At 38.4% G+C, this 22,591-nt stretch overlaps 2 protein-coding genes across 2 annotated transcripts; both read right to left on the bottom strand.

Moving 5' to 3' along the window:
- Nucleotides 1-801: 801 nt before the first annotated feature.
- On the bottom strand, nucleotides 802-4,816 carry LOC124855633 (probable N-acetyltransferase camello). Its single transcript, XM_047345620.1, has 2 exons — nucleotides 4,682-4,816; nucleotides 802-1,653 (listed from the first exon to the last, which is right to left on the bottom strand). The coding sequence occupies exon 2, from the start codon at nucleotides 1,644-1,646 to the stop codon at nucleotides 981-983; it is 666 nt and encodes a 221-aa protein (XP_047201576.1). The 5' UTR covers nucleotides 1,647-1,653; nucleotides 4,682-4,816; the 3' UTR covers nucleotides 802-980.
- A 1,195-nt stretch (nucleotides 4,817-6,011) lies between these two features.
- On the bottom strand, nucleotides 6,012-21,446 carry slc39a8 (solute carrier family 39 member 8). Its single transcript, XM_047345057.1, has 8 exons — nucleotides 21,039-21,446; nucleotides 18,941-19,103; nucleotides 14,566-14,735; nucleotides 14,285-14,407; nucleotides 11,662-11,832; nucleotides 9,114-9,321; nucleotides 7,097-7,281; nucleotides 6,012-6,419 (listed from the first exon to the last, which is right to left on the bottom strand). Exons 1-8 carry the CDS (start codon nucleotides 21,261-21,263, stop codon nucleotides 6,273-6,275), a joined length of 1,392 nt encoding a protein of 463 aa, XP_047201013.1. The 5' UTR covers nucleotides 21,264-21,446; the 3' UTR covers nucleotides 6,012-6,272.
- Nucleotides 21,447-22,591: the final 1,145 nt, after the last annotated feature.

Below are 22,591 nucleotides of genomic sequence, written 5' to 3'. Positions count from 1 at the left end.
CCATCTTCCCCCAGACTGTTTCTTTGATGAACACTTGACAGAGTTCCAGAACACTATGCATACTTGGACTTATCTCACATTATATGCTATTGTAGAGTCACTTGTGTACATGCACTACCGGTCAAAGGTTTTAGATTCACTTTCTCACTTAATGGTTTTCTTTATTTTGATGACTATTTACATTGTAGATTCTAACCAAAGACAACCAAACTGGGAATGAACACATATTGAATTACATAGTAAACAAAAAGTGTGAAATAATTCTAAATATTTTTATATTGTAGATTCTTAGAAATAGCCACCCTTTGCTTTGATAACTGCTTTGCTCTCTTACCATTCTCCTCCTGAGCTTCATGAGGTGGTCGCCTGAAATGGTTTTCCAAAGAGTCTTGAAAGAACTCAGAGGTTCCATGTGTTCACTCTCTGTTTTGACGTCTTCAGTGAAAATCTACGTACGATGTAGTCATAAACATAAAGAAAACCATTAAATGAGAAAGGCGTTCTAATACTTTTGATCGGTAGTGTATGTGTATTTTAAATATATTTTATTTCAATTTATATTGAAAACAATAAAAATTAAATATTCACTGAGAACAAAGTGTACCGGAGTCAAATTCCTTGTTTGTGTGCACAAACCTGGCAAAAACAAAGCGGATTCTGAAAACAACGAAGCTTGTGGTTGCAATGTGACATGAAACAGTTCAACTGTACATGTGTGTTTTCAACTTATGCATGCTCTTTCAACTGACTTAATTTTCCTCCTGTCCAAGATCTAAAACGAGTTAAAACAGGACAAATGGAAAAGACAAAAACCTTCAAAGTTTATTGTTTGAGATTTTTAGATGGATGAAAAACAGTAGAAAACGTGCTACATGCCTGACCTATGCAGAGAAAGTAACAACGGTAGGCGAAAAAAGATCAAATAAACTAAGTACAAATATGATAAGTTAGTTTTAAAGAGTCTGTTGGTTTCACTAGCTTTATTTCTCTTCCTCTAAATTAAGTCTGTACTCAATCAGAGTGAAGTTGATAATTTTGGCAAAAAACTCAGGTAAAAGAAACTGCCTTATCTTCTTGTAACCCATGTGTTCATACAGTTTCTGAGCATCAGTTGCGACCATAGAGGTGTAGAGGGTGACAGCAGGATAACCTCTGTCCAGAGTAAAATCCGCTACTGTCCGACAGAGAGCTTTAGCGATGCCCATCCCCCGGTGACTGCGACAAACAGACATACGTTTCAGCTCCAAAAACTCAGGTGCATCCTCAGCGGGGAGACATGCTACTGTCCCGACCACCTGGCCGTCACTTTCAGCCACCCAGAAACATGAATCTTCACGATTCAGGTAAGTCTCGCCAATGTTGTTGAGGTCATTCTTCAAGGAGGCCTCTATGTGTTTGTTGAATATGTAGGCAATCATTTGCCGGACTCCGGCCAGGAGGAGGGTGACTGCCAGGACGGGCAGCAGGAAGGACTTGGAGCTGGCCATCAATGAGCAGAACGTGCACATGAGCAGCATCTGGGTCAGGGGCTGTTTCATGACGTGCATGAAGGACGAAGGTAGATGCTCATTCATCCCTGAGGTGAAGAGCTCCTTTACAGCCTCAGAGTCCTCATCTCGGTACTTTCTGATCTGAATGTTGGCCATGGCTCAGCTGGTCGATAAAACAGAAAGGCAAAATGTTAAAAGTGGTAAACTAGATTAATTAGAATTATTCCAGCCCAGAAGTACAACAGAACGCTAGCTTAAAATAATCAACTTCAGTATTTATAAAAAAAATTCAAAAAGCTTTTATTATATTTTAAGTTATAACTTAACCAATTTTATCAGACAGGTGGATGCCAGGCTCACATGTGAAAATGCTAAATGGCTCAGAACTAGGCATAGATTGGTTACTGGTAGTAAGGATTTTGTCAAAACCAGTAAAGATTGGGAGTGACTAGAGTTCTCTCTGGCTGAATGGAATAGAGTAAAACTGTGTGTTCTTTTTGTGTGTTACTGGGGTCAGCAGACTGAAACAAGGCTGCTCCACTGTTTCCTCACTAACAAGACAAAGACATTTGAATGTTTATAAATATTTCCAGTTGCAAAAACCTTGGACAATCATGGTATGGAAAGAAAATAAAACGGGAGAACCCCCCATCACTGTGCACCTGACTATAATCCATTAAAACAACTGGATTGTTTTTCAGTTTCTGTTAACAGGTGTACATGAAAGTGTTTTAAGTGTGACCTTTGTGCCCAACACACTAGTAGAAACAGTAAGAACAGTGTATGTTCTTTGAAACTTAACATGCGCATGGATACAAACAAAAATGAACATTTTAAAGGAGAACCAGTTATATTCAAGAGTCCGATATGATCTTCTGTGGGTTTTAAACTGGTCAGCTTCCGTTATGCTGTGCTTGCACGCATTCATTTCTAATGATTGTAGTCATACCGCGCATGTGCCAGGACTTCTCCATACAGGAAGATTCTGGTTTATCTGTGTACACAACAATGGAGACTGGAAGGTTTTTAAAACCCTTACACACTGGAACCTGTTTTTCAATCGTGCTGTTAATGGACATGAACAGTAAAAATGCAACAAAACTGTTCTGTTTAAGGCCCCATGCACACTACAGCAGTTAAGATAATGCTGTTTTACAACTACAGTTGGGAAGCTCCGAGTGACATGTCTGAAAGGCTGGCTACCAGAGCTGATTGCCTAACTAATCAACCAGCTAATACTAGCTTATAGATGGGATACTCTGTAAAAAGCATCCCTATAAAAGTAAAAATATTCTGTACAGTGAGTACTTGATAACTACAACTAAACCTAGCAGGTGGTTATTGAATTGGTGTTGTTTTGGTTGTTCAAATTCCACAAAATAAATGTTATGAATACCATTAATATACCTGGAATTAATAACTGTTGCGTTTGTGCTAAAAAGAAAATAAATAACATTCATATGTTTGTGCAAATATCATGATGCTAGGAAACCATGACTGTTTTACTGAAGGTTTCCATACCATGAGAATCTACCACATGCATACAAAGAACATCTTATTTAAGTAAAAAACAAAACAAAAAAAACAGTAAAATAAGTCCCTAATCAACAAATAGTGGTGGTGTGGTTTTACTTAACACAGCAAAGATCATGTTTAAAATTTAATAAAGAAGAAAATAAAAGCCATTAAAATACAACATTTCAATGTTGAAAGATGGTCCTTTCTAAAAGGTTGTAATAGATATACTTTGATGATTCTTCAGCTGATGTATGTCAGAACAATGTTACAGACAGGCATGGGTCGGTATGAGATTCTAACCATATAATGACCTTTAGCCAAAACATTATGGTACTAACACAAAAATGTATACGAGAACAAAAATGTATAACGGGGTCTAATTACTTTTATTTAAAACAAAAGCAGCAATAATTCCTATGCTGCTAAAATGGTATTACTTATACATAACAACTATTACAGTAATAATGCTATCTATATTTTTTTTCTTTAAATGTCTTTAGTCAAAATATAGACTACATAGTAGTATTTTTCCATTAAATCTGCATTTTGTGCACAACATGGAACATTTTTGGCTTTCTGCTTTTATAGAGTAACATACGAGGTCTTGCAAGGTGATATTAGCTGGCTAATTAGTTGGCCCCCCGGCTCGGCACATTGCTTACTGCAGCTGAATGGTTAATTAACTGGCTGCTTATTGTTGTTGTCAACTGCAGTTTGGAAATGTTCCTTAAATAGTGATGGATGGTACTGTTTTAGTTTTGCAACCAGAAACATTTCCAAGCAGCAAATCTGTCTTTCTTGAAAGCGAAGGGAACCTGCAGTAACCTTGTTTTAGCCAGCTGACTAGCAGTGCACAGAAACAGGTGGGGGAGAGGCAGAGCTTCAGTAAAGGGCACTAGTGCCAGAAAATATCTTTAAAAAAAAGAAGGAAAACCTGATTTGTGTAGGGCAACAATAACCTGACAGACCAAAAGAACCTGCCTGAAAATATGCTTACTGTAAACACACTTCTCATGAAAGTTTGCCTGTCTCTCAAGGTAACAGAAAAACCCCTAAAATGTTTTTTTTTTTTTTTAAACCACTTTTAAACTCTGAAATTTTGAAAATAAAAGTCACTAAAAAGCAATGAATGCATTTTGTGGAAAAAAAATTTTTTAAATTTTTTGCTGTTGAGAGATTAGTTATTTTGTTTTAGCAGGGAATAAATTTAGTAGAAACTTTAAGTTTATACAGTGTTTAACAACAATTCATACATACTTAACGTGCTGGTAAGTAATTGTGGTTGATAGAAATAGGATTTATTTTTTGAAATGAGGTACAGTATCACCATAAATATTATACATACTTGTAAATTTACTTTAGTCGTTTTACGGCGCCAGAAATTACCCTAAAACGACACTTTGAGCTATGCTAAATTAAAATTAACATATAAACTTAAATCGCCCTTTAGCCATAATGACCTCCAGTTACAGCCCTATAACTACTAGTCAAAACAAGGAACATTCACTTTCCACATAATTACATGTAATCCTCTAACATCAAACCTAAACAGTCAGATGATGCATACAGTTAGCTCACATTAGCTAACATCAACGCTAACATCACAAAGCTACAGCTACGCAATCAGATTCTGAGGCCAAATAAAACCATTATAGTAAAATAACACCATTTACTTTGTGGTGATACCCAAATCTGGTATTTGAATCTCCTGCAGCCTGCCTTCGTCTAACTGCTCCTTTACATGGACATGCTTCTTCTTATTTTGCAATTTAGCTGGCGGTGTGACGCTGCTTAATGTGTATTTACCGCCACCCACCGGACTGGAGTGTGGACGTTGAGGATATACCTGGCTAGATGTGTAGTTTTTAGTTTAGTTTAGTTGAGTTTAGTTTAAGATAGATAGATAGATAGATAGATAGATAGATAGATAGATAGATAGATAGATAGATAGATAGATAGATAGATAGATAGATAGATAGATAGATAGATAGATAGATAGATAGATAGATAGATAGATAGATAGATAGATAGATAGATAGATAGATAGATAGATAGATAGATAGATAGATAGATAGATAGATAGATAGATAGATAGATAGATAGATAGATAGATAGATAGATAGATAGATAGATAGATAGATAGATAGATAGATGCCTAATGAACTTCCCGGATCCTATGTTAACAGAGAAGCCATATTGTGAGTGGCAGTTTTGTTGAAAAAAAAAAAAAAAATACCTGTAAAAGCTAGGTTTGCTCCAGGGGTTAGGTCAAGCTGTGTAAAATTAGCACATGTTGTGAATATAAACAGTTCTTCAAACATAATTGAATGTAAACCACTTATTTATAGTTCTTGGTGTTTGGGTATAGTTTGATCTATTTTATTTAGTTTGGTTGGTAGTGTTTGTTTGTTTGCATGTAGGTTGACACACTGACTTATATTTTGCTCGACCACTGGTGGCGGTGTGGAGGGGAAATTTCTATATGTGCAGACCTGAGAAGGCAGAAGCATTGGGTTAGGGAAGGTCATACGGTTTTTACCGCTCTCTTGGTCATGCTGGTTAGGCTCTACTTTACCCCACACTTACCACAATCTGCTATCAATCTTACCTACTATCCCAGACCGCCACTTTGGATGCTGGATTATCGTTAATTTAAAAGTTGTTCAATAAATAGGAGGACCCCCAACTTATTTCCCAGTCTGGACATTGTGTAAGTGCGTTAGAATCTGGATCCTCCCGAACCCAGAAGCGAATAAAGAGCAGAAATCTGATGGTCGCTACATGATATGTGGAAACTCCATTATAAAAAACGATACGCACTTGCAGCATTTGTGTAACAGATTTGCAACACTTAGTATTTTTGCACATTTAAAGCATAGATTTATAGATGTATAGATTTATTTTTTAATTTATGTCAACTGCAAAGAAATCAAATAAATAAGAGACTACAAAGGATGTTGAGGAATAGGGTTCATGGCTTGATAGAACTGTATGAAGCAGAGATAAAAATCCATTTTTATTAAAGATTATGTAACACACATGAAGGAAATGGAAACCCTTTCACAAATGAAGAGTAAAAATAATTTATTGTTTTTCTAAGATAAATGTCACTGATTTTAAAGATTTTATAAAAGTGGAGTAAACGTTTCACTAAATTGATAGTCCACTTGGTTTAGTTCATACAAAACTTTCCCTTTACATTCACTTTCAGCCCAACCTGTGTGAGCAGAAACAAAGGCAACGTGTGAGTGTTTCTTTTCCCTTCTATCCCAAGTTTATGTTCCCTGCAAACATAGTGATCATCAGAATGATGGTGAAGCCGGACAGCAGCCCGCCGTTCTGGATCAGAAAGAAGATGATCTTGCTTGAAATTTCCCGTTGTTCCCTTGCTATACTATCCATTTCTGGGAACTGAAATGGAGAAAAACAAGCATTACTATTAACAGTTAATGAAACGTTTCTTAGAATGGACTGATAGCACAGCAGTCATCTTTGTGTGTTAAATATAGAAACCGACTTGTTAGGAGTCAAAAACAGGTCAAAGTTTCAGCCATATCAGGGAGCAAAGGTTTTCTCAGGACTGCAGATTTATTATCTTTCCCACAGGATATATCAATCTTTATGGTTCAGAAACCAAACCAGATACTTCTCATCTTGCAGAACTGTAAATTTTTTTAATGTGAACCACTCTGAGGAGAGAGACATGTTTTCTACTTTTTTATGCAACTTGTCACAAGAAATCAAACATTTTGCTTTTACCTGAATTATAGGTCTGAAATGTTACCACGTGGGGGCAGCACTACAAGCTTTAAAAACAGCAAAGCACCTTATACACAATAGGTTCTGATTAACTTCAGGAATCTATTTCAAATGACTGCCAAGACTTGGGTTAACAAAGAGCTTTCACAGTCAAAACAGCTGGCAAAATGATGCTTAAGAAAGAAATAAGTTAAAACAATTAGCTTAGATGACTAACTTTAACTGTCTTAAATAGGAATCAGTCAGTTTAAGTGTCAGACAATGTAAAACAGAACATGGAGGAATTTTGTCTATTCCTATGTTCAGACATGAGCAGAAGACAAACTCACCATGTCTGCTAGTGCAATATACAGGAACATTCCTCCTGCGATGGCAAAGATAGCATTCGGGGCAAAGTTGCTTCCAAGCAGGATACCAAACACAAGGCCGATATAACAGGACATTGATGACAGCAGGTTGAAGAAAATGGCCTGAGGGATGCTCATTCCAGCATTCAGCAGGATAACAAAGTCCCCTGCAGAGAAGGAAACACAGATTTAAAACCAGCTGCATAGAAAAAAGCACAACTTTGCTGCTTCTTCTGACCTCAACCAAGTTGTCAGCTAAACGGCACCGTAAAGAAATCAGAAACATAACTGATTGAAACAGGCGTAATACCACGCAAAAAGTATTCACACCCTACCACATCCCTCACATTTTGTCACCACTCAACCTCAACGTACACAAAGCAGTGAATAATGATGAAAGTAAAAAAATTTAGGTATACAAATCTGAAATGTGTTTGTATTCATCCTCCCAGAGGCAATATTTTGTAGAACCACATTTTGCTTCAGTTAGAACTACTATTCTTTTTAGGTATGGCTCTCAGCTTTATACATCTAGGGACTGGAAAGTTTTCTAACTTTTTATCAATTCAAGTCAGATTGGATGGAGAGCAACTGTGAACATTATTTTTCAAGTCTCACCAGTTTCTTACTTTGCTTTACGTCTGGACTTTGATTGGGCCACTGAAATACATTTAGCTTTGATCTAAGCTACTCCATTGTAGCAAAGAATCCTAAGACTAAAAGTAACTCCTAGTGACATCATTTTAAGAAAAATCTTAGAATTACTCAAATTCTAAGATTTTTCGTAGAATTTTGCCTCGTTAAGATAAAAGTTATTCACAAAGCACCTTGGGCCTTAAGAGAGCTCCAACATTAGGAACTGTTAAGAGTAGTGAGAAGGACTTTTAGTGAGCATACGAATATCTTAAACAGAGATGATGGAGGAAAGACCGAGAGAAAGGAGAGATATTCTCCGAACAATGAACAGTGAATTGATAAATGTTACAGGCTTGATCGTGCAGGGATCCTCCCCCTATAACAATAATATAATAATTAATATAGAGATATGACCGGTGACAAAGGGCAGCCCTGCCAGAGACCAACATGCACCAGGAACAGGTTCGACTTAATGCCGGCAATGCAAACCGAACTTGTTTTTGTACCAAGATCGGATGACCCCTAATAAAGGGCCCCCGGTAGAGTGTGTTCCACTCTACTGGGGGATACAAAAATAAATTTTACCATCCCGTCTGACCAACTTTTCCTGTCCCGGAAGAAAAGCATTCTTACGGCATGATGCTGCCACCAGCTTGCACCTTGAACATAGGACGTGTAGGGTGATGTGAAGTGTCAGATTTCCACCAAGCATAAAGCACGCAGTCTAGAAAGTTCAGTTTTGGTTTCATCTGACTACAGCATCTTCTTTCACATGTTGACATGCTGTATCCAATACATGGCTATGTGACAAACTGGACTTGACAACAATGGCTTTCTTCTTGTCAACCTTCCACAAAGGTCAGATTTGTGGAGAGCCCCGCTAACAATTGTCCTGTACACAGATTCTCCCACAGCTCAGGTGGGAGATCTCTGCAGTTCCTTCTGAGTTAGCATGGACCTCTTGGTTGCTTGTGTTGCCTGGCCTGTCACTTTGGGTGGACGACCATGTTTGTTTTCAGATGATGGACTGAACAGTATTCTTATTCACTAACTGGGGGATGTCTGATGGCAATTGGGTGCGCTGGATTTTATTTACAGGTAATGGAGGAAAGAGGGCTGAAATCAAATGCACGGCACACTGTTTATATTTCTATTTGGGGAAAAAGAACACCGAAAACCATGCATCATTTTTCTTGGGATATGAATATTCATGCAATGTGCTGTGGAGGAGAGGGGTAAAGTGGCTCAATCAGAGATCTTTTATAATTTGATTAGAATTTAAGATGTTAATTTTGGGCTGTAGTTAACAGAAGGAGTCCTTAATACCCTGCCTTCATGAGTTCTCACAGTCAGTATCACTCACCCAGCTCATGGGGAAACTCCTCACAGAAGATGGCGGTGGACGTACTGAACCCTGTCAGAACGGATACGGTGAACGAAGCGCCGATGGCCAGACCGTCGATGAAGTTGTGCAAAGCATCACTCAGAGATATCATCCAGGCCACTGTCTTGATGCTGGTGATGCGCTTCCCACGCAGCCAGTGGCACATCGAATCAGACACCTGGGCGTCCTGGAGCAGTGATATGCAGGTTAAGGACATGCAGGCAATGCTTGTGTTTGGTTATGTCAAAGCAAACATATGGAATCAGTGAAAAAGCTAACATGCTAAAGTTCACTTTAACCAGTAAAATAAAGAACACAGTCAAACAATGCCTTTCAATGACCTGACCACTGCCTGTTGTTGTAGATTTTCTGCCACTATAACAAGTTAGAGGGAAAAAAAAGTGATTCCTTGAGTGGCACCTACTGATTATTCTAAACTATACAATAATGCAGAAGGCACATTTGCAACAGATCTTTTTCATTAGAAAAATAATGGCTCGAGTGTTGATTGCAGGAAGTCAGAGAATGCACAGACACAAACAGAATTTTTGGCATTTGGTTGGAGTCCCTCTGAAGGGATAATAAGGAGATTATACTAGCCATGGGCAAACAAAGGCTCTTTGTGTAAAAGTCACACAATGGTCCCCTTTACCATGACGGGGGGATTGGGTTCCTACAGTTTTTCTCCTTGATCATTTTTGTCATTAGCGCTCATGTTTATTCAGCCTTTAGATGCTTTTAGAAACCACAAACCATGTGATCACAGAGAAATCACTGTTACACATTAACCTCATCTCTATCTGCAGTTATCAGTGAGAACAGCTCAATAAATGACTCCCTCTTAGAAATGGCCCAGTTACTGTTATCAAGGTGTAACAAGGCTAAAGTTCTGCAATGTCAGGAATAAGGAGAGAATAACCACAGTTTTCACTGACCATTGAAACTCAGAGTAGCGTAATGCTGCCCCTCTCACACCTGTTTCTGACAGCTTCAACATTTTTCCCTTTTCTTACAAGACAGAAAAAGTTGGCTATCTTGCAACACAGTATGTGGATAAAAGTAATAGGTCACCCAAAAAAATCATTGAATTCAGGTGTTCTAATCACTTCCATGACCACAGCTTTATAAAATCCACCACCCAGGCATGCATAAAGCTTCTACAAACTTTTTATAAGAAAGAAAGGGTCACTGAGGAGCTCAGTGAGTTAAAGAAGTCCAGTCGTGAAATTTCCTCAAAACGAAATTGTCCAGGGTGAACTCTTAGTGATATTGTACCTAATCTGAACCAAAAGCTTCATCCAAGCCTTACATCACCAAGTAAAGTGCAAACCATTGGAAGCAGTGGTGTAATGAACAGAACTCTTTATGCTGCAGCATACCCAGACATTTTTGAGCATGGCCCCTTCCTCTTCCAACATAATTGTACACTTTTGCACCAACAAGTCGATTGAGACATGAATGAGCAAGTTTAGTGTAAAAGAACTTGAGTGGGGAGCACACAGTCCTCAGCTCAAGCCGACAGAACACGATTGGAATGAATTAGAGCAGAGACTGTGCACCAGAACTTCTTGTCTAACATCAGTGTTGGACCTCACAAATGAACTCCCCAACATCATACTAACCCCAACCCATTAATAATGGGTTATGTCTCTGAGTTCATCTGTGTGAAGGCGGATGAGCAAATATACCTTTGGCAATACGGAGCATCTCTGGTCATAACCTACATGCAGATGACATAGTAATTAATTTACATGCAAAAACCAGGCAATAGGCTGCAGAGAAGCTGCCATCAGTAATAGTGTCAGTTTGCCATTGGCTAAAAAATTCAAGTCTACATCTTTATGTTAGTAAAACAGTCTGCATGTTCTTTTTAAATTGTGCAAGTAAAGAGCACTGCTCTTTACTTGCACACTTGGCTCCGTCTTTCAGTGTTTAACCCAGGATGAGTAAATGCTGCCAGTCATTGACATGATGCAGTCTGCTGGATTTCCTTAGATGGAAAACAATTTAACCAAAATGATGAATAAAGTGAATTTAACTGCATTGTTTGATAAATAGGATCAACTGGAATGTATGCACTTGACTTGGAATGTGGATGATTTGATTAAATTGACCTTGTGAAGTGAGATGACGTGTTATGAATAGGTGCTATATAAATAAACTGAATTGAGCTGAACAAAGTGAATCATTCTTTTTAATATAACATGTTTACACTAAAGCTGACAAGCTACAAATGAGATATCTGAGTAGCTGACTGCAGCCTGGGTTCCTGGGCAGGAAGTCTGACTAATAAACAGGTCACTCACAGCTTTTTCTAATTAATCAGTATAACAAATAAATGTTGCAAATAATATCATAACTGTAAAAACTAAGACATTCTTCTGACAACACTGAAGCTAAGGAATCTGTACTTCAGAGAATTTCATGTCTGCTTATTTCCACTTAACATTTACAAATCCTGTTTGTCACCTGTGAAGCTGTTTATTATTGCTTTTTAAATAAAAATGACATGAATGTAAGATGGTACCTGAGAGGGTGTCACATTTGTATGCGGATGCTCAATGGCCGGGCTGCTCTTATCTGTAGCTACAGTGGTAATGTTGGTCAAAACGACAGAGTCCTTTTTCCCCCAAGCATCTCCATTCTGTACACGGTTTTCCTGAGGTGGGTCTGCAGGAGTGAAGTGGCTGTGGCCGTGCTTAAAAAACAGAAAAACGCATCAGATGAGACAGACTCGGTTCCAATACAAATAATTACAAGATCTGTACTCAAAACAGACAACCACGACTTCTGTCATTGATAATTCCCTAAATGACACTAAGAAAAAAACAATCATATTAGCTCAGTGTGCAAATCCAGTTAAAAACGACTACTATCTGATTGTATTCTAAATATTGATGTTATGTGGAGAATATAAAAAAGGGACCTAAAAATTTTTTTTTATCTTTTGTAGCGCAAGTGGTCAAATTGCCACTGCAGTCGCTCCTGCTCTAGTTTATATTGGTCTTTCCTGTTTATTTGGATAACACAAACAACCTAATATCAGTGATTAAATCCTGTCAGTTGTGATAGTAGAATGTCTTTGACAGCAGCTTTCTATCAGGCACGAGATACCTGCAACTAAACGAACTGTGTTTATGATCTTATCTCAGGAGTGAGCTACTCAAGAGATACTGTAGAACTGAGCACAAGACTTTTGTTTTCTAGGTTAATCTGCCATGAGCAGAAATAATTATTTAGGAGTAAAGTCCTTGTCCTTAACTTTACAACCGTCCATGCAACGCTAAGTTGCATGGACGGTTGTAAAGTTAAGGACAAGCCAGTTAGTTTGTAGGTTCTGGTCTTTAAAACAAATTAAGTGGCGAGGATTTTTCTGGGAGGTGGAAAGTTACAAATGCATCAAATAAAGAAGAAAAATAAGTCATATTTTACCAGTAAAAAAAAATGTTATCATGTACAATTACATAATGCTTTTACATGACAACATACAAAATGGTTTTTGAGCAGAAAAACATTCATACTTGAAAACATGACCAAAAATGTACCTTCTAGGTTTTAAAGTGCAACAATTTAGGCCTGGTAAGCGCTTTAAAAGATTTTGTAAAGTCCTCACTCTTGAGCAGCACCATAGACTTTATATAACAAATTAATCTAACTATTAGGCCAAAAATGAAATAACTTGTAAAGCAGTACAGGTATGAGAAAACATCCGGCTGCCAAGCAACAGGCTGCATGTTTGTTGAGTAGCTGACTGCAGTGTGGCTACCTGAGCATATAGCCCAACCAATTAACCTTCAGCTTGTTACACTTGTGTTACACAATAAAAAGAAAAAAGGAATAATATTATGTGCAACTCTGTTTTGCTAACTATTATGCACCAACATCTAGCAATTATTGTGTTATTGTAATGTGCTTTGCATTCACATGCAGTACTCACAAAAAGGATATTTGGTTTTCGGGTGGAATCTTTGGAAAACTTAAAAAATTCACACTACAGTGATATTATTTCATGAAAGTAAGTAGAAGTAGAAGCATGCAATGGTGATTTCCTCATCCCAAACAACATGTTGAAACAAAAGCCAACAACAGTGGTGGGTATACCACAACAGAAAATGTCACTGTCTTAATAAAATGTCATGTGTCCTTGATCATCAATTACAGCTTGACAATGACGTCTCATGCGGTTAACAATTGTTACAGAAAACAATTACTTGTTGTTTGCTGAGGCATGGCATCCCACTCTTCTTAAAGGGCAGCCCTCAGGTCATTGAGGTTCTGGGGTACTGGGTTATGAGCCTCTAGACGGGGACTCAGTTGATCCCATAGTTTTGCTAAGGGATTCGGGTCTGGAGAAAGTGCAGCGTACTCCATTCGACGTACCCCTGTCTCCAGCAGCAGATGAAATTAGGCCTCTGTTGTTCATGCAGGGTCACAATGACTGGATTAAATAATTAACTTAAAACTTTTTATCTTCCTTCAGAACCAGAAGTGACCATATTTGGTAAAGAAGGTGGCACTGAAGATCGGCAGCCTAACAACCATGGAAACCGATGAGCTAGCAAACAACACCAGAGTTACTGCGTCTTAACTGAGATATATATGTGTCTATTAAGCATAGGAAGCTAATATTTTAATAAAAATGTACAGAAGGCAGAGACAAATCAATGTACGAACATTATAAGTAGTTTTCATATAACTACATATAGTTTTGAGCTTGATTACAATTAGTTAGTTTGGTTTACATGCTAACATTTGCTTATTAGCACTAAAATAAAACTCATCAAAACATTCAAAGTTTTGTCAAAATATAAATTTTGCATTGAAATGTATGTATCAGTTACCAAAAAAGATGACTGAACAGATCACATTGTGACATATTAGACCTTGTCTTTAATTTTAAAATGGTTCTGTGAGTTTAGCTTTATTCTCTTTCTAAGATTCAAATCTAGCCCAAAAAATAGTGTAAAATCCTTATCCGGTAATACTATTATTATTATTTACAGAAAAGAAATAAAAAACACTACAATTCAAACATAAAACCATAACTATTAACTGTGGGACCATTTGGGAGTCTTAATAAAGAGCATTACCCCTCTGGAACAAATAAGAAGCATTTTGACCTGAAAAATTTTAATTTCTTTATAGCTTACCTCATGGTCAGTCCTGAGAAACATTTTCAGTATCTTTTCCACAAAAAATAAAAGGTAAAATCCGCCAAATATGCCAACTGCCTTTGCCACATAGTTGTCTGCTTTAGGATCAAAACCCAGAGCCTGTGAATGAAAAAAGAGCATTTTAGTAGTTAATAAACCACATGTTCCTGCCTTTATTAATGATTTGTATTCAGTTATATTACAAAGCCAGAAATATCTATTTAAATTTTGAGTTTCTTGACCTAGTAAATAAAGTACAACTCTAGATCTTAACTGACCTCTGGTATAAGCTGAAGTACAGCATTGGAGAAGAGAGTCCCAATGGCCAGGCCAATAAAGTAAGTCAGCACTTTGGGAAAATATGACTTCTTAGTGAAAGGGATCAGCAGCAGACCAAGAAGAGATGCCAAGTTGATTATGGTTACAGCCAGAAATCCATAACCCCACACTGTCACAAGAGAAAGAGCGGTTAAAAACATCAATGTGACAGAATTATTTTATTAATGTGATATATTTAGTTATGTAGTCCAGTAGTATAGGTAGTAGTTCACTGTGCTTGCAGCTAATGTTGAGTTAGTTACCATTCAGCTGTATGCATGCAATTTTCTGGTTTGTCTTTTTATCGCTTGTTACCAGTTACAAGTGGTATGTAGTTCAGTGTCTGCTCACATAAATGTTTGGATTCACCTAACTGAAAAAGTTAGGTGAACTTTGTCTGAAAACCTGTTATAGGTTAGTTTTTTAATGAGCTGCCACTGGATTTTCTTTAAATATTTGTAAGATCGACAATATTATTATGACTAAAGCTGTTATCTTGAAAATTATCTTTCATCGATTTGGTCTTGGTCCCGCCTCCCTCCAAGTTATGGTATGATCTGGTCTTGGTCTAAGGTTAGGTGATTTTGACTGCAACACAAAATTGTATAAATGCACTGAGAAAGTTACAGGGACCAAAATCAGATGGTTTTTAGCTTGATTGACCTGGCTGGACACAAACTCAGAACTATGTATTGAGAAACCCTTTTCCTCACAGCAAACGCACTATAACTACGCACCACCATGTAGCCGTTAACATCAGCCTTTTATGTGGACGTTTCTACTGAGGGAAGAAGACTCAAAGTTAACTCAGTTCAGTGTCAGTAAGTGATTTAAAATGTAGTCATAAGGACAGTTAACAAAAATCTGAGATTCATTCAGGCAGGGAGAGAGCAAGGCTTACAACAGGTAACAGGAAGGTTGAGGGAAGTACAGCAAAGTTGGTCTTTTATCCTTCTGAGCCATTGACATCTGCCTTTTCTGCTGGATTTGGAAATGTTGGGAGATTTTAGAAATTTCATAGTTAGGTAAGGGTCTACCTTCTCTACAGTGTGTGTGTGTGTGTGTGTATGTGTGAGAAACAGGCTTAACCAAACTAGAATCACATCTCAATTCAATTCAATTCAGTTTTATTTATATCTCACCTTCATCAAGCCGACAGGAAGCAGCAGAAAACCCACAATATCTCCTACATAAATGAATCATCTCAGGCTGGCAGAGTCATTTATACTCCAACTCCAACTGGGATATTAAAACACTTTAAAAACTGTTTTGAGGTACTGGTGATAGATATGTCGACCAAAATCCTGTTTTTGTTCTACTATTAAAACCAATTGTGAAAAAGGTTTAATTCAATGAATACTATTTGTTTGGAGATGGAAAATTATGCGGACTGCTAGGATCATGCAACAATCAATGACTGACTTTAATGGAGACAGGACAGTCTTAGATGACGCTAACATAAGACAGTCAACATTAAACAAAAGCAACACGATACATATGATTTTTTTAAAAAGATTAAAATATAAGTTACATAATTGAGCCTCTGACACAAAGAAACAATTATTTTAGTCACTTTCTAATTATGTTGTGTTATGCACACAGTGGGGAGAACAAGTATTTGATACAATGTTGATTTTGCAGGTTTTTCCACTTGCAAATCATATAGAAGTCTTTAATTTTCATCATAGGTACTCTTCAAATGTGAGTGACGGAATGTAAAACAAAAAATTTTATGATTTGTAAGTTATTAAATAGCATTTTATTGCATGACATAAGTATTTGATCACCTAACAACCAGTAAGAATCCCACCTCTCACAGGCCTGTTAGTTCTTCCCTCCTGTTCTCCACTCCTGTATTAACTGCACCTGTTTGAACTCGTTATCTGTATAAAAGACACCTGTCCACACACTCAATCAAACAAACAAACTCCAAACTCTCCACCATTGCCAAGACCAGAGAGCTGTGTAAGGACATCAGGGATAAGACCTGCGCAAGGCTGGGATGGTCTACAGGAAAACAGTCAAGCAGCTTGGTGAGAAGACAACAGCTGTTGGCGCAATTAGAAGAAAGTGGAAGAAGTTCAAGATGATGGTCAATCTCCCTCAGTCGGGGCTCCATGCAAGATCTCACCTTGTGGGGCATCAATGATCATGAGGAAGATGAGGGATCAGCCCAGAACTACACAACAGGACCTAGTCAATGACCTGAAGAGATCTAGGACCACAGTCTCAAAGAAGACCATTAGTAACACACTACGCCGCCATGGATTAAGATCCTGCAGTGCACGTAAGGTCCCCCTGCTCATGCCAGCGTACGTCCGGGTCCGTCTGAGGTTTGCCAATGACCATCTGGATTATCCAGAGGAGGACTGGGAGAAGGTCATGTGGTCTGATGAGACAAAAACAGAGCTTTTTGGTCTAAACTCCACTTGCTGTGTTTGGAGGAAGAAGAAGAATGAGCACAACCCCAAGAACACCATCGCTACCGTGAAGCATGGAGGTGGAAACATCATTGTTTGGGGATGCTTTTCTGCAAAGGAGACAGGACGACTGCACTCTATTGGTGGGAGGATGGATGGGGCCATGTATCAGGAGATCTTAGCCAACAACCTCCTTCCATCAACAAGGGCATTGAAGATGGGTCGTGGCTGGATCTTCCAGCATGACAACAACCCAAAGTACACAGCCAGGGCAACTAAGGAGTGGCTCTGTAAGAAGCATTTTAAGGTCCTGGAGTGACCTAGCCAGTCTCAAGACCTGAACCCAATCAAAAATCTTTGGAGAGAGCTGAAAGTCCATATTGCCCAGAGACAGCCCCAAAACCTGAAGGATCTGGAGAAGAGCTGTGTGGAGGAGTGGTCCAAAATCCCTGCTGCAGTGTGTGCAAACCTCATCAAGAACTACGGGAAACGTCTGATATCTGTAACTGGAGACAAAGGTTTCTGTACCAAATATTTATACGTTTGTTTTTCTGATGTATCAAATAATTATGTCCTGCAATAAATGTTAATGAAATACTTAAAAATCACACAACGTGATTTTCTGGATTTTTGTTTTACATTCCGTCAATCACATTTGAAGAGCACCTATGATAAAAATTAAAGACTTCTACATGCTTTGCAAGTGGGGAAACCTGCAAAATCAGCAGTGTATCAAATACTGGTTCTCCCCACTCTACACCGCCTGCTGAACCTCCACCCCACCGTCAGGTCTTTGCAACTTCTAACAGGTTTCCTTCCAGGATGGACCTGCATCTAGCCTCATTCTTCTAACCATCACCTCTAACCAGTTTTCCGGTCCCTTCGGATGAAAAGCACCCCCACAGCATGATGCTGTTGTTCCACCATGTTTCACAGCGAGGATTTGGTGCAGATTTAATTTTCCGCTGCACACAGCATTTTGCATGTAGGCTGGAAAGTTCAGCTATGGTCTTATCTGAATAAAGCACCTTCTTCCACATATTTGTGGCAAACACTACACTGGGCTTCTTATGACTCTCCTTCAACATATTCTTTCTTTTTACCACTGTTCTACACAGTTCTGCTTTAAAGTTCATGACTGTGTCCCTGATCTGTCAGCTGTGTACCCTGGTCTTCATTGTGCTTTCTGTTCACTAATGTTCTCTCCGAGACCTTCACAGGGCAGCTGTATTTGTATTGAGACTGAATTACAAATGTTGGGACTCCTGAAGACAGTAGGTTGCCCTGGATTTTTGTTTACAGGTATCATAATAAAGGGAATTGAATACAAATGCAAAGTATTTTTTTTAGATTTCTATTCGCAAAACAATTCTCCTCCAGTTTGTAATTATACACAACTCTGTGTTGCTCTATCACTTAAAATTTCAATAAAATCCACTGAAGCTTGTTGGTAGTTTCATGACAAAATGTTAAAAAGCTCTAGGGGGCATGAATACGTTTGCAAGTCAGCGTATGTTTCTGTTTTTAATCTGCTCTCACCCAGGTGGACAAAATTACAAAAGCACTAACCACAGTCTGACTGCAGGACCTGAAAAAAAAAGGCAGATTTCTAGTTTCGTAACAAATACGTAATACCTACTCATATTATTACTGACTTTGACCTATTATTAGAGCAGAGGACGAGAAGGAAGATGATGTGTTCTGCCTGATCCTCCTGTATTCATTTTTAGAATCAGGGCATATGCGCAAAAAACCTCCACAGTAACCTTTAAAAGGATCTACCACGAGTCACTCTTGATAAAAGTGTTGCCACAGCTCTAATTTAGGGCAGTAAACTGCTGCGATCTGTTAATTATTTAATCTCGTGAAGTCTTCTTGATAAAAGTCACACTGGTGCTGAAATGAAGCAACTCACCAGAGTAGTCAACAGCAGGCACAGTTATTGGACTGACGTAGGGGCAGGAGGGCAGCAGCACCTGGGTCAACACAGCGGGACAGATCCTCTCCAGATGTTCCACAGTCAGCTCAGTGACATTACTGAAGCCAAAGTGGGACAAAATCTGCTCCGCTGAGGGACACTTGGGGGGGGGGGGGGGGGGGCACAGAGATGTTATTAGACTTCATTTCTTACATGCTGTTTGGAGTGTTTCTATTTCCACCCTAATGAACACTATATCGCACCATCATGATTCATTGTTATTAGTCTCAGTGGTGGATGATAGAACAACCAAAATAAATGTGGAACAGACTATTGGACAGCAGAACACTGAGCTCAAAAACAGTCTCTTACAGATGTTTAGGTTTCAAATTAGGCTCATTCAGCTCTCCTACGTCCCTGAACATTTTCCTTCACCATAACTTTGGCTGTTTTTTGATATAAATAGCAAAAACGTTTGCCAGGTTGTGTATTTTGGGGTGATTCCATTTTTACAATCTTCAAATTCAGAAGTTTAAATACCTTTCCCTATATTTCGTAGAATGACCCTAAAACTGCATGATTTGAGTCAAACATTTTGGAGATCCTTCCACATGCTTCACAAAACAGTTTGTTGGAATTTTAGCCAATTCCTTCAGAGGGAACCGTTGTAACCGAGTCAGCTTTGTAGGTCATACACAACTTTTCTATGAGACTGAGATCACGGCTTTGTGGTAGTCACTCCAAAACAATGACTTTGTTGTCCTTAAACCACTTTGTCACTAATTTGTCCATTTGGAAGGCACATCTGTGCCTCGGCTTTAATTACCTGGCCATTGTCTTCAGATCTTGCTTCAATATTTCCACATGACGTTCTTTCCTTTTGATGCTGTCTATTTTCTTAAGTTCAACAATTTGTCCAGCTGCAAAAAAAAAAAAAAAAAAGAAAAACCCACAGCATGATGCTGCCAGCCCCGTACTTCACAGATGGGATGGTGTTCTCAGGCTTAGAAGCTGCCTTCTTGTCTTCCAAATGCAACAGTGATCAAACATTAAAATGTTTGCTTCATCAGACCACACATAAGTCCAAAAATTAAGGTCTTGGTCCCTGTGGTGTATTTGCCAAATTTTATTTGGCTTTTTGTATTCCGGCTTCTCCCTCACTGAATGACCTTCCATCTTTAGCCAGCATGCTGATGGTTCTTTTGCTTTTTGCATGTAGAACCTGTCTCCGTCCTAAACAGTATGATGGCTTATTCCTCTTTAAGTGGCCTTTCAGTCCATATCGGTGAAGGAACCGTTTCGCTGTGGATAATAAAACTCTAATCAGCTTCAGCCAGCATCTTTACAAGGTCGTTTGCTGTTGTTCTGGAACTGATATGCTTCCTGATATCTTGGCTGATTTCTATTGATTTTTCCATGTCACAAGGAGTTCTGTTCTAGGCTCTCTCAAATTGTTTCAAAGCATCGTTAGCATAAGTAATCTTTTAAATTTGAAGAAACTAAAAAAAACTCTTTAAAAAGGAGAAAAAAAAATTGATTATTCTTGTAGTTTAGCAAATAAAGAAGAGTTTTGGTAATCCGAACTGTGCTAAAACAGCTATGTGCTTCCATAGACTTTCAAAAACCTGTAATCCCTCAAAACAGCATAATTTACATGGTTAACATTTTATAATTAGATATTTATTATGTATAGTGATAACTGAAATTAATAAGAAACTGGAAACACATTAATACACAAACTTTCTATGCCAATCTTCATTGAGTATTTATTGCGTCCAAGGTGGGCTACAAACTAGAGGGAACCCCATAGGTTAAGGTTCTTTATTCCCCATTGTTGTATGTTCTGCTTCAGCAAATTATCTTTAACTTACATTAACCAGATCTACAAACGTGAAAAATGAGACGCAATGAAAAAACACGGAAAATATGAGAAATGTTCGCTGATAAACAATAAAGATAGTGTTTCATGATTTATTTCTACTATAAAAAAGGAAACAGAATGAAAAAATGACAAAGACCAGTCCATCTGATCAGGAATAATTCTTAACAAAATAAACATTTCTAAATGGAACAAAAGTGAAAAAGTAAAACATACCTCTTTGTCTTGAAGTGGATTTTCTTCAGTTACCGACTCAGATCTTCTGGTTGAGATCAACAGCAGCAGATCTTCCAGCTTCTCCGTTGTAATTGATTTATTCTCACCATAATAGTGTAAAACATTCTCTAAAAATCCCAGTCCATTCCGCTCAGTCACTTTAACGGTGTGAGTGACTGCACTGAAAGCCAGGACGCATGCAGTGAGCCATTTCACGTCAAACATCTCCACTTTTCAGAGTGTTGTATCTCCGGAGAATAAAAGCTGCTGCGGCCGCTGTGAGCGCATTTAACTCAACCCGACAGATCACTGTGTCCGTGGAGCTTGATTCATGGCAGAAACTATTGGCTTGGTTCTTTAAAGTTTATTGCTGGGATTTTTTCCCCTCCTCGTCCTGATCACTTTATGGGGGGGGGGGGGGGGGGGGGCATCCCAATGCACGTGCCCAGCGTGCAATGGCGTTTACCACGACTCGCTGCTCAGACGTCTTTAGTTGTAGCTTCGTCTGTAAACAATGACTAATAAAACTGAGAACAAACGTAAACAAGACTCTGTGGTTTCTGTCGCCCCCTTGTGGCAGCAGGTGGGTAACTGACTACATAACCAAATGCTAGAAAAGTCGGGGTCTGAACATTCCAAGCTGGTTTAAACCATTTCACTTCACGTTAAAGACGTAATCCAGCTGAAAGACGAACCTCCGTTTCATTTTTTCTCAGTATGGCCCTGCATATCTTCCCATCAACCCAGACCAGTTTCCGTGCTCCGACATCACATGTTTGACGTTTCCCCTACATGGCTTGTAACAAACTGCAAACAAAACTTGAAATGACTTTCCTGTACCAGTCTTTTAAAAAGGCCACATTTGTAGGGGTCCTCATAATGCCGTTGGTTCACAAATGTTCTCTAACAAACACCTGAGGCCTTCACAGAACAGATGGATTTATAGAGAGATTAAATTATAATCAGGTGGACACTATTTTCTAATTAAGGGATGTCTGAAAACAACTGGTTACACTGGACTTTATTTAGGAGCATGAGAGTGGAGAGGGCTGAATATATATGCTTGAGATTTTTTATAGTAAAAATAAAAATACAAATTTTCCTTCCCAAAAACATTCTACTTTGTCAATTAAAACCAATAAAATATATGGATGTTTGGTTGTAACAAGATAAGATGTGAAATAATCTCATGGGTGGAGAGTTGCAGCAAACTGTTACGGCATTCTGATTTAGAGATTAGCTGAAGTCACATATCTGTCACTCACACGCCCATTTTGAGAGTCTTCGGGTCACAATTATTTGTAACTTGTTTACCTTCCTGACCGACAATGAAGGATTTAGGTTTCAAGGTTTAAACAGCTGTGAAACTCTCAGTTGTTGCAAAAACATAAAAGTCCTCACAGGAACTGATAAAAACTGCACAGTATCGTACTGACATTAATAATTTATGAATCATTAACAGTTTAAAGTGAATGAGTGCATCATGTATGCGTCACCCTGTCCCAGATATGCCCTGATACTGGGTCACTGACAAGCAGGTTTAGGAAAAATAA

This window comes from Girardinichthys multiradiatus, chromosome 19 (genome assembly GCF_021462225.1).
Source record: "Girardinichthys multiradiatus isolate DD_20200921_A chromosome 19, DD_fGirMul_XY1, whole genome shotgun sequence".
In the NCBI taxonomy this organism is placed as follows: Eukaryota; Metazoa; Chordata; class Actinopteri; order Cyprinodontiformes; family Goodeidae; genus Girardinichthys; species Girardinichthys multiradiatus.
Note: the sequence above shows the minus strand (reverse complement) of the source record. Positions and strands in the feature narration are given on the sequence as shown.